Here is a 12,509-nt window from a genome sequence, read left to right as displayed (position 1 = left end):
CTCAAGCACAGCTGCGCTAGGAGCCAATCACAGCCCCGGCATCTGGAAACAGCTGTCTGTCAGCGCCCTCATCTGAGCAACCCTCCCGAATCAAAGTGTTAGTGTTGAGCTGCACCTGGGTGAGGAACCAAGACCACTGACTGGATAAGGAGGAGATTGTGCAACATCTTGTTTGAAGGGCAAGCTGTTCTGGAGACTCAACAGAAACCTTCCACCTTGTACGCATTAGGTGCTGTGAATATCTGTGGCTGCTTCTCCGGTTGAGCAGTTTGGGACTGGAAGGGGAGAGAACTGGTCTGAGGGAGCTTACGTGAAGATCAAGGCTGCTTCATCCTTCTCACCTGGACACAGAGGCAGCAGGCAGGATGGATCACACTTACGTTTGGCTCCTGGCTGTGACCCTGTTTTTGATCCAACAGCATCAAGGTAAACCAATCGTCTGCCTGCTATTCTCCTGTATTGAGATTGTTAAACTGACTCATAGGTAGTGTTCTTAATGGTGTTACTTGTATTTGTGTGATCTCCTGGGCAATGAAAGGCTATGATATACATTCTGGAAAGTAGCACATTGCAGGGATTTAAAGGCTTAGAGTTGAAGGAAAACATCTCCTTTGGGAATAATTTGTCATCATCTCACTGGCAGGGGTTTAACCTGTACATCTACGAACATACCGCTGAAAACAATCACTGGTAAAGAAGTTCTTACATACAATATTATGTGATGCTTTCTGCTGAATTCATGATGTGATCTGGTTAGTTTTTGCTGTATATGGTGGACAAGTTACATCAGTACTCGGGTCTTTATGGCTATGGGTTCTTATCCCTTATTTTTATTTATTTATTATTTAGGGGTCGTCCTCAAGTGTTAATAAATGCTGATGGTAACTTCTGGTACTGGGATTACGCCCACGCAACCTAACCAGGATTCAACTTCATTTCTGCCCTCATGTCACATCCTATGGGCACAACAGGCCCTTGTGCCTCAGTCCAAAACGATCAGACGTACCTGGGGTGTGACCTTAACACCTCAACATATCCCTGCACATGAAGAGGAGATACCTGATTTTCAGCTACGTGTCTTCATGTGGCCTGCAGAGAGGTGCGCCGCTGCACAGGTCTACCATGTGATTATGAAATAGTTCTTGTGGTCCACAGAATCTTGATTTTCCCACCTACAGAATCACTCATCACTCATTACTGTCCCGGGGGGGGGGGGGGGGGGAGACATTTATCACAGAGATGAAGTTCATTGTTTCTAATGTAACTTTGAACCTAGACAACTCCACTGACCTCATCAAAGAAGCCACCTTGGGTCAGAGTTGTCTTTATAGTTGCCTGTCCCTTCTGGCTGTGAGACTGTCCCCGTCTCCACTTCCCTCCCCCACATTTCTGGGTTAGGGTTGCACTCGCCTAAATCATGTTACAGCCAGACATCATGACTGGCTGTAGAAATGCTTGTGTTAATGTCAACACACATCACAAACATGTCCGCCCGTATAACTGCAAAAATGGCTCAACAAGACCAAATGATAATCCGTCCTGAAATGCAATCTGTGTGTCTTTGTAAAGTCATTGACAGTCAAACGATTTAATAAAGTAATACCAATATTGAGTCACATAAATATTTGGGTGTACTGATGATCTGATTCATATCTGATTTCTAGACGGAGAAACTTCCATCCAAACTAAACGCCTTGAGAATTAGCAGAGCAGGAAATGGAAATTTTGTTTTTGTTGTTGTTGTGATAATTGGTGAGGATCGTGTTTTGAGACCACATGCTTGTCCCTGTGTGCAGCACTGCGCTCACACTGAGGTCAGACACACTTACAGACATTGGATCTGTCTGTAATGTGAATGCTGCTCACACTTCAAGAGGAATGTGGGCTTGTGCAACAGGAACCATGCATGTGTATCAGGAGGATGAGCAGAGGCAAGAAATCAAACATTACCACAAACAACATCCTTAACATGTTTTCTCTTTTTTAAAGACAGAAAAGTAGCAATCTACTCTGAGTTCTGAATCATTTCATCACAAAGGAACATAAGAAACCTTCATTACTGATCTTAATTCCAGTCTAGGTTCACACACACACACACACTCAGACACACAAATCTATGTATTTTCATCCTTGTGATGACTTTCCATGACTGCACTCATCTCAAACTCTCCAACACTACAGATGTCAAACCTCAACTGCTGCCATACATTTCTGACCTTTATTCCAAAAAAAAATCCTAAAACAGCAGTTTGCAAAAGCGTGTTTGCTTTGGCTTTGGTAGGAAATGAAATTGAGTCTTTGTGCTACAGCTATATGAAACGCAGCAGGAAGCAAAGTGTTTGGTGGTTAACTGCCTTAGTCAGCAGATCCTAATCAGAAACTGGTGAGGGAGTTCAGTCTCAAAGAGAACTTTAAAGCCTCTCTGGCAATCCAAACTGGCAAAGTTCAGGCTTCATGTCATGGTATCCTCAACAACTTATGCCCCTCCAAGATTGAAACAACACAATGTCATGATTTAACTCCTTCCAGTGTTGATGAAGTACTGAACATCACTGCATACCTCCAATACCTTTCTATTAAGCCCAGGCTGTATGTATGTATGCTACAGAAGATGAACAAGGGAAAGCAAAGAGTGGCTGAATCTCTCAGGAGTCTCCTGCCAACTCAAATCCTGAGATCCAAGATTAGGGAGCTGATCCCCCTGTATATTGTCAAATAATGTCAAACCCTGGCCGGCTGAACTTTCTCATATCAGGGCGAGAAATTAAACATTGGCTTTAAGAGCCTCCAGAGAAAGTAGACAATAAAACAAAAGACTTTTCCCCTTGTTTTCCCTGATTTTCGGGACTTGTAGCTATAATCAAGCATATCAGTTTGCACTTTTGCTTGGAAACCTGTCAGTCATACACTCGCAAATGTGCTCGCATTAGTTAGCAATACAGTCAAGTCAAATAGGAAGCGATGTTTTACAGATAAGAGAAAGGGACATTTGAAGGCAAGAAATAAAGATATAAGTTAGGAAAGGAAAGAAATGAAGATGAAATAAGGATGTAAGCAAGGAAGGATGGATACAACTAAGCAAGGGTTTATTCGCGGCTTTCCCAGCACAGGGAACGCTATTAAAGTGTGTGGTTTCACTCCTTTTGGTATCCAGTAAAAACCTTAAACATCCACTTAAGGATCTGTCTGTTTCAATCAAGACTACAAAGTTTTCAATACTGCAATGGCTCCTGTAGCCATGGGAACCACAGATTATCAGGATGATGGACTGTGATCACACACACACACACACACACACACACACACACACACACACACACTGTATTCTGGCTGGTTTCCTAATGGTGGTGTCAGATGTTGGTCATGCTGAATGTACCTGCATCTTATTCTTCCCTCTGGTTGTTGAATGTGTGTGAAGGCTCCTCCACCCACACATTAAATGCCACACACACACACACACACACGCCACAGATGCAGTTCATTTGACAGAATAATGATCAGTCGAAAGTCAAGCAAAAACAGTGATTCTCTCTGGGGAGGAATGTTGGCAGCTGACAGGGGACTGGAAGCTACTGGGCTCAGATTCCGCGCCTCAGACAGATTGACGGCTTATTCACAAAGTAAGCAACCACCTAAGTGCTGTAAATCATTTGACCAGGAGTTTGAGAAACTGAATCACCTTGAGGCCACAAATGCACTTATAGTCATTCATATAATTGTGTGTTCGGCTTTTGAGAAAATAGGATACAGATGCCATACGTGTACTACGGTGTGTGTGTTTCTGAGTTTAGTCATGTTGGATACTGTTGTCCCACAATGCAAAGGGAGGTCAGTTCCTTGGATGATCAGATGGATTTCTAAATGTAAAAACAACAGTCAACAAGTCAATTTTCCTTTGTTATATTTAACGTGCACATATTGTAGTTATTTTATTAATGACATGAATATACTGTACTGCATATTATGTCATTTCGAATCATTTCATTTAATTCTTCAGAAACATCTTTGAGGGAGTTTCTATTGCGCAACACCAACACCTCCATAAGCAGGAGGCAAAAGTGAGGTCATCTGTCGTCCAACTGCAGAGGCAAAGCCGGAGCCAGAGGTTTCTCCTCCTGCACATAACGTGTGCGGCCGACTGCAGCAGCAGCAGCAGCAGCAGCATGTGTGATCGCTTAGGGAAGTATCACTCTGTGAAAGGTGTGAGGGTACTAATTAAACCAGCAGACACGGCTTAGTGAGAGGTACTTACTCTATAATGACACTTTAGTCGCGCTGCGGCTGATTTCGGTGTCGGGTTGAGAGAATGGGAAGAAAACATAGTGAGCTAACTGCAGGTTTGTGGCAACATCTTTAAATTAAAGATGAATAACAGGAAGTTGTGCATGTGGGCCTTTAGCTCTATCTAATCCAGAAGCTCCTGTTAATTTCCCCTCAGTGTTTAAAGTCACAGTAAGGCTCAGTCACACCTGGGAAGCGTCGCCCACTGCCTGCTACTCAACAACCTCTGGGAAAAGCAGCAGGGGAAAATCAGACTTGTTATTTAACACAGAGGGGAACCGGAACAAACAAGTAAACAAAAGGCAGGGATCTACAGTAGTTGTTTCCCTGAATATCACTGTTTGACGGTGAAACTGATTTTAGGTCCCTGAGCTCACGTCCTTAATGACCTTAATCACACTTTTTACTTTGAGCCATTCAGTAACAACGTGTAACATCCATTTGGTCTGTGTTACTGTCAAGAGCTTGGATGTCCTCAACATTATAATGATGAAGAGATCATTTACTTAACTACTCACAGAGTAAAAACGACAATACTATGACTTGGATTTGAAAACAAGAAAAATGTCTTGTGGTTGTTCTGTGGTCGATGTTGAAAAATGTATATATTTAATTCACCATGAGAATGAAACGTCAGGATAAATGCTCATGTTCCCTCTCCACAGACAGCAGGACCATAATTAGATGGATAATTGGATGGATTCAGTATGTATTTGTGTGCGTGTGTCTCTTTTGGAGGGTTTGTGACGCTCCACAGATAATAACAACAACGACATTTCAAACTCTAACAGGATTAAAGCTGCAACGTGCTGCTGGGCAGAGAGGCCTGGGTGGTGTTGTGTTTGGCCTGGCAGGGGGGTGAAGGGGTGGGGGGAAGTGACCTTGCTGCCATCTGGAAGCTGGTGTTTTGCTTTCTGTGCTTGTTAGTTGCTGAAAGATGAAATCCAGATCACAATGCTGCTGTGTGAGGTTCTGGCGGAGAATTGAAATTATATAGAACTGGAAACTTAAGAGGTACAACTATGCAACTATAAAATATCACTAATCCACCTTTATTCTTATTTTCTTATTCATCTTTTCCCTTCATTCTTCCTTCTTTTCATTTCCTTGCTGTCCCTTCTACTTCTCATTCTTTTCTTAACCCCTTATCCTCCTATTTTTCCCACCTTCCCCCCCAGCATTTCTCCTCCCTCTTCCCCTGTTCAGTTTGGATGAGATCAGCTGGATGCTTCAGATGTAATGAAGATGACTTATCGTGTCAGGGTGGAGCGAGGAGCCCGGAGAATTGGTTTGGAGCATGAAAATCTGAAAAACTGCTCTGCTCCATTGACGAACGCAATCAAAGCTGCCCACTCCTTTAAATCATTAGGTCCCGTCAGGTCAGGCTCGTTTGTGTAGCCCAGGATCACATACAACAACTCAGGGGGCTTAACGCAACAATTATTCACAACCCAAACCCAAAGCTCTCACGGAAGACCAGGGGGGAAAACTCCTTAACCTTAACCTTAACGGGAAAGGAAGAGAAAATGGAGAAACCTTCCACAAGTGGAAACAGTTAATGCTAAGATTCCAATAACAAGGTCCGCATGCTCGTGCTACTGGATCCAGATCTGCACCAAAGATTGAATCACTTTCAGAGTAGCGGTTGGTATATAGACCTATGCAGCGTTTGCAGTAAAGGTGCCAGTGTCATCAATCACTCTATCTATAGACAATATGATATTCATGATGGATTCAGTTCTCTCCCTCTATCGTGTCTTTCCGGCCTCCTCTTGCCTCTATTTGTTCTTTAAATAAGCTTCTCATTGTTTCTTTTGCGGCGCGCTTGCTTTCTCCCCCTGTGCTTTTCCTCCAGGAACATTTTGTCTCGTCTCTTACCGAGCTGCTGCAACCTCTGGACACGGACTTCCTCATTCCAAATTGCTTGTGATGTTGCCGATTGAATAATTGAGGCAATTTTGTGGAGAATCTCCCAAAATAGCCACAATTTGCCACCCTGGGAATACAGCTACGTTACAGTCAGTGACTTTGAAGGCCTTGGACAAATAACAGTTTCCCCACGGAGATTTCACCAGAATAACAACGCCGTGTTAGGGAGGAAAGGATCTATAAGTCTCCTGGTGTTATTTATGTGAAATGTGTGAATCCCTCTGCAGATGCCTCCACATTCCCCACTTCTGTAGACCAGACGCAGCTGTTCTTAGCGGTTTGCTCGGGGTGTGTGGCTGCTGTACTGTGCGCATTCTTTTGCCAAAATGAGCCTGTGCAGTAAAATTCCAGTACACATCAAAAGAAGTGATAAGAAAGGCCAAAGGAACAGGCTGCTGAAGGTCCTGGAACGCCTCGCTGGCTAGGATTGAGGGAAGGCTCATGTGAAATTTGGGTCTAAGAGAGTTTGCATCTGAATGAGTGTACATCATGTCTAAAGCTTTGTAAGACCTTAACTCTTCCTCTGCTAAAGCACCACGCTATACCATAATAAAATGCTAGTTATCACTATTAAACCAACAATCTGTGTTTTACAGGCCACACCGTCTCTGTCAAAGGCCTGGCGGTGGAGGAAGGCCCTGCGGTGGAGGAAGGCCCCCCCGCGCAGCTCACCCACACGGCCCACCGAAGAGAGAAGCGCTGCTCCTGCGAGAATCACAAAGACAAGGAGTGTGTGTACTTCTGCCACATCGGCATTGTCTGGGTCAACACGCCAAGGTGGGTTGGAATCTCAAACATTCCAAAAGTTTGCTTGCGCAGTAATCTAAACGGCAGAATCGCTGTCGTAAAAAAGCGGTACGATCTTAAAAACGCAACGTGCGTGAAGAAGAAAGAGAAAGAGAAACAATCAGCTGGTGCAGGTACAAAACACTTCAGGGGGACAGGCGGCGGGTTTCTCTGCGGGAGGCGACGTTGCCAGGTTTATTTTCAGAATGATTTTTTTTTTTAAAAAGCATCACAGAATCACAAGCGATATTTTGAAAGGCTTACAACTATAAATCATCTTTTTGAAACTAAACTGAATGTTCTACTGTCTAGCTACGAAATCAAACAATCGCAAACCACCTTGAACTTTTACATAACGCATTTGGATGACGATTTGGTCTTGGCAGAGGTATAAGAAGGAGCTTTCTGACTGAACTCTAGGTCATGTATGTGCAGCAGATGTGTTACTTTGAGGACATAATGAGCCCAAACGCCCCCCCCCCCCGCCGTGTTAGAGTTGGTTTCCTGGACCTGGAGTCGGTCTCAGGACACCTATTCCGATCCATGCATCCATGACGTCATTCAGTCAGTCAGTCACTACATACAGCAGTACAGCAATCGCATCGCCGGACTCCGGACGCCGCAAGCCACACTGATCTCCCATCCAACATCCCTGCTCTCCCTCACTCTGACAATCCCTCCGTTTCCAGCAGAGAACAATTGAGCATCAACTGACACCATAGCAACCGGCGCTCAGTGAATCGGTCGTTGGATTCATCTCAGCGTCTATTGGAGGAAGACAGGAGCGGCTCTCCTTTTTCTTCTCAAGCGCTGAGGCCCACAATTGGCAGCAATAAACAGGAGCTGAGTCAGCAGTTAGATGTGGCGTAGTTAATAAGAAAGCACACCTGGCCCCGTTTCCTGTCGCTGTTCCTAAATAGGCTATTTGAATCCTTTCTCGTGAAGCCAAAGAGCTGGGTCTCAAATGGCTGCGGTCGTATCCTGATCCGCCCACAAACAAGTGAACTCCTCGCCGCTTGCGTCTGTCATTAAAAATCACATTCCAGCAGCAAATAAAGCGGCGATTCCAGTCTTTTCACCTTCCAGGCGGCTCGTACTGACATACCGCTGGACCGCTTTCTTCCATCATGCCATTAAATACCAAATTCAATTAAAAGGAATGCTGTGTTGGAAAAAAGTCACCAGAATAGCTTCCAGAGAGAAGCCAAAAACAGCTCCTCAAGTGCCGGGAAGTCTCCGATTGGTAATTTGGTCTAAACATAGCACAATGTGGTCAAATGGAACCTTCCCGCCTTCATCATAAAGAGGCTTTAAACAGCAGTGGTGATACCCGGCGTGACTAACTACCCATAAAGCCTGTGGGTGAGAGGGTGATCCTTATTCTGCAGGGCAACAAAAATTGCAAAATTGTTCGTTTCAACTAGGAACACGCCGTTGATTTGGTGACGCCTCATTTGCATTTTTACCTCAACTGTGTCATGATCTTGTGTGTCTTTTATGTTCATTTCCTGTTTTATTTTGCAATCGTTCGGCATACTTTTCCTGTAGCTTCATGCTTTGATCTGAGTTCCACCGGGTTATCTGTTACCCGAGTCGTCGGCATTTCTAGTTTCCTTACATGTTCTGTTGAGTCTGTATCCGTGTCCTGCGATTGAGTCCTCAACCTCTGTGTGCCTCGTAACCGGAGACAAACTGTGGCTTGGCTGAGCTCGGTAGCTACGACGACACTCACGCGACCCAAAGGCGATGCAATGAGTCAACCTGTGCTGGCTGAGGACCTTTAGCAGACAGTCTGGGTGCGAGGCTAAAGTTCTAATAACTGCTTACATAAATATGAGAACCAAGCGTCTGAATGGAAAATGACCAAAAGGGGAGTGAGCAGACATCAGATTTGACCGAGTGTTAACGGGAAAATAACGATAAATGGCAAACACGGGCCGACAGAAGACAAGAGAATGAGGTTGGAGGAAGGAAGGCTGAGAGATGAAAGGGCCGCATTTTATCACCGGCCACAAACTGGGAAATGGCACCCAGATGTGTCAGCGTTTCGTTAAAAAGAAAATTCTCAGAAGCGCGAACCATTGCTTCGTTTGGTTTGACTCCCCTTGACTGGACCCCGACTGTTGTTTCGACTCAATGTTCCAATAGATCAAGTGTGCGCGATGCATTTTACAAAACAGCAACGGTCCAATTCTAGCACTTCTTTAAAGCCCCTTTGTAAAATTAATGCCGGGCCGTTAAGCCAGGAGCATCTGCTGCCTGCTCTCCCTGTGGCCCAGTTAACCTCAACACCAATCCAGTGGTGCAACCCTGTGTAACCTGCTGCAGGCTTCAGGCTGGCTGGGAGCCTTTAAGGCCTTTACACCGGCACCAGAGGGCATTGGGCGCAGCAGGATTCTACTGCAGACAAACACACACAGTCTAGCGTCAAATCAACACACAATAATGCTTATTTAATGAGAGAATGACCTTCTTTTTTAGTTGATCATATTAGTTTAAGGGTCTCTTCGGTGTCTTTCGAGGCAGAAACAAGAGGATCGCAATGAAGCAGCAATACAGCATTTAACTAAATAAAAGTCCATTTCTCCCTTGTTATGTTACATTTTGTGCGTTTCCCAGCATTACGTGGAACCAGACGAGCATAAATCTATAACGAACAGACGTTTGATCTCCTCACAGCTATGATCTCGTTAGACTCTGAGTTTAAACGTTAAATGACCCTGCAGGAAGTGTTCAGTTACCGACTCGTTGAAACACGTGTGCGCCCTGCCGACTTCCACACATGCGTAGCGGCTGATCTTCATTGGTGGATTGTCAAAATGTCTGAACTGCAGCTACACGCTCATTTACATCATCCAAATTTGGAACTGTTCAGTGTTCAAATGAAGAAATGAGCTAAATCCCAAATGTGTTAAAGTCTGGGTGAAATAATTACAAATGGAACTGAGTAACCCATGAGTCAGCTTCAGACTTCCCGCTGTGTAAATGTGACTCATCGTTCCTCCATTAGATCAATAGCTTTGCGTTGTAACGTTGGCTTCTGCTTTTCCAGCCACGTGGTTCCTTACGGATTTGGTCCCATCCGACTGAGGAGGGAGCTGGGCCGCTGTGTCTGCACAGACAGACAGGACCCGGAGTGTGTGCGGTTTTGCCTGAGCCGCCAGACACAAACAGGGTAAGAACACACGCGCGCGCGCGCACACACACACACACACACACACACACACACACACACACACACACACACACACACACACACACACACACACACACACACACACACACACACACACACACACACACACACACACACACACACACACACACACACACACACGGAATTAATTGCTGGAGCTTCAGGGGTATTTGATGATAAAGGCTGATAGACTCACATTCCATTCTCCTATTATTCCTCTTTGTATCTTCTGGCAGAGGAGGAAACGCACTGGCGAAGAGGAAGTTTGCCAAACAGCATCAGAGATACAAAGCTGCATTCTGGGAAAAAAGGAGCCGACAAGCTCTCCCCAAACGCCAAACCTGAGTGAGAGAGCGATGCGGAGGAAGGAAGGACCCAAAGGGACGCCGGAGGTTTAGAATCCAATCCTGAACGCAGCAGCAATAGCAAACGGACCTTTTTGGCTGCACCGGGGTTTTTTTTGTAAATAAGACACAGATGACAAACAATAAGCTAATATTGATACAAAAGAAATACTGTGAACGCATTTTCCAGAAGGGTCCCAACATTCAGCAGCATGAACGCAACGCCACAAATCCCTGAAAGTGCTCAGTCAAAGGTTTCCAAATGCCATTTCCAAAAGCTTTATAGATGTTTGAATGTATGTATAACGCATCTGTCTAACCCTAACCCTGAAATGTATGTAAAAAAGACAAGTGTGTGTGTTGTTGTTGATGTTGTCAGTATTTTGACAGGAAGACCTTCATGTATGCACTGTAGGTCCAGCACATCTGGGTACAAGCTACAATTTTAAAGTTGCTGCCAGCCAGAATCAATATTAGAGCGTCACGTGTGTGTGTGTGTGTGTTCACGAGTTCACGACAAAGAAAGTGAGTTTGCGGTGCCATCTGTGATGTTCCACGTTAATGTTAATATACCACGACACGTGCAAATCAGGGCAAAGTGTGTGTGTGTGTGTGTGCCTGAAAATTGCAGAAGCTTTGAACTGTCACAGCTTTGTCGATCTGTTCCTGACATGCTGGTTTACTGGTTTGAATAATGACGGATCGCCACTACATCACTGGTATAATGGAAGAATAAGGACAGCGTGTCTGCCTGTGGATGCTGTGATGGGCTTGACTCGTCGTGATGTTTCAGGTCCTCTCACGCTGTGTTTGTGCTCTCAAAGCTCTAAAGCTCTCAAATAGAAGCAGCCTTATAACGTGTAATGCATCAGATATAAGATGATTGTTTTATTGGCAGGATATTTATTTTGTTAAAGATTTTTAATTGCTTTAAACATATTAAAAACTACTATATAGTAATGTGTCATTATTGTCATTTTGATGCTCTTGCACTCACAGTTACTCACAGTTTAATAAATCTGCTCTCTGATATTGATTCATGGCGCAAACACAAAGCACATAATCACTGCAGCTTGTAATCGTAAGTCACTGTCTTCAGCTACGGACAAAATCGTTTCAGGCGCCAAAGGATTTGCATTGGGACCTTTCTACTCGGGTTAAGAGGTTGGTCGAGCGATAATATGTGATTGATTTACACCCAAGTAGCAGAAAATGCCAAACACGTGCAGTATTCCGGCGTGAGGATTGTCATGTTCTCACCTCTGCCACAGACTCGCTGACAGACATGAACCTTATTTCAGTTCTTGCAGGAGCCGAGCGGGGGCAGTTTGTGATCCTCTTGGCCTCGTACATGTATGAGGGAGTGCGTTTCATTGACCGTCAGCGATTCCACGTTGTACCAAACATATTGTTGCATACAGTCGCGGAGCAAAATTTTGAATTAAGGCTCTTTCTCCATCCAACGCTGACCTCATTCTGACCTCAGCTCTCATTGTTATTTTGAGCAATAACCTTATGTAACCTCCACGTAAATTATCATATTGCAGACGGCCAAACAAACTGTTCCGTTATTGAAATCAGAACCACAAAACAGAAAGCCAACACCCTAAAATTGATTTGTGCCGGCCAACGGGAAAGTATAAATGAATAACAAATAAGTGAATATAAATCCAGAACATCAGTTACTAATAACTGTGGCGGAGTTGAGGTACTCGTACTTTAAGTATTCATGCTACTTTCTGCTTCAACTCTACTCCATCAAAGGTAAACAAACTGGTCCATTATATGTTTGTGACGAGTCAGAATTTACCCCCTTACAACAAGTTCAAACAGCAGAATCGGATATTTATAATTTCGCGTCTTATCTGGGGAGTTTGCATTACAATTTCACTATGAATCCTTTTGCGTTTGCTACTTGAGTACACTGAGTTGCTATGACAAACTGCATGCAGGGATTCAACCACTGATCTAGT

General features: G+C 44.4%; 1 protein-coding gene across 1 annotated transcript; it reads left to right on the top strand.

Moving 5' to 3' along the window:
• LOC143004157 (endothelin-1) lies at positions 1-11,429 on the top strand. Its single transcript, XM_076155064.1, has 4 exons — positions 1-426; positions 6,807-6,987; positions 10,049-10,171; positions 10,429-11,429. The coding sequence occupies exons 1-4, from the start codon at positions 366-368 to the stop codon at positions 10,535-10,537; spliced, it is 474 nt and encodes a 157-aa protein (XP_076011179.1). The 5' UTR covers positions 1-365; the 3' UTR covers positions 10,538-11,429.
• Positions 11,430-12,509: the final 1,080 nt, after the last annotated feature.

Source organism: Genypterus blacodes, unplaced genomic scaffold, assembly GCF_046128005.1.
Source record: "Genypterus blacodes isolate CSIRO-AG114 ecotype Tasmania unplaced genomic scaffold, CSIRO-AGI_Gbla_v1 ptg000064l_1, whole genome shotgun sequence".
Classification (NCBI taxonomy): domain Eukaryota; kingdom Metazoa; phylum Chordata; class Actinopteri; order Ophidiiformes; family Ophidiidae; genus Genypterus; species Genypterus blacodes.
This window is presented reverse-complemented; position numbering and strand designations above follow the sequence as displayed.

Bases quoted from the DNA above. Each gene is read 5' to 3' on its own strand.
- LOC143004157 (XM_076155064.1), top strand. From the start codon at position 366: ATGGATCACACTTACGTTTGGCTCCTGGCTGTGACCCTGTTTTTGATC. The intron at 6,988-10,048 runs GTGGGTTGGAAT...CTGCTTTTCCAG, and splicing joins GTCTGGGTCAACACGCCAAG to CCACGTGGTTCCTTACGGAT. The intron at 10,172-10,428 runs GTAAGAACACAC...ATCTTCTGGCAG, and splicing joins AGCCGCCAGACACAAACAGG to AGGAGGAAACGCACTGGCGA.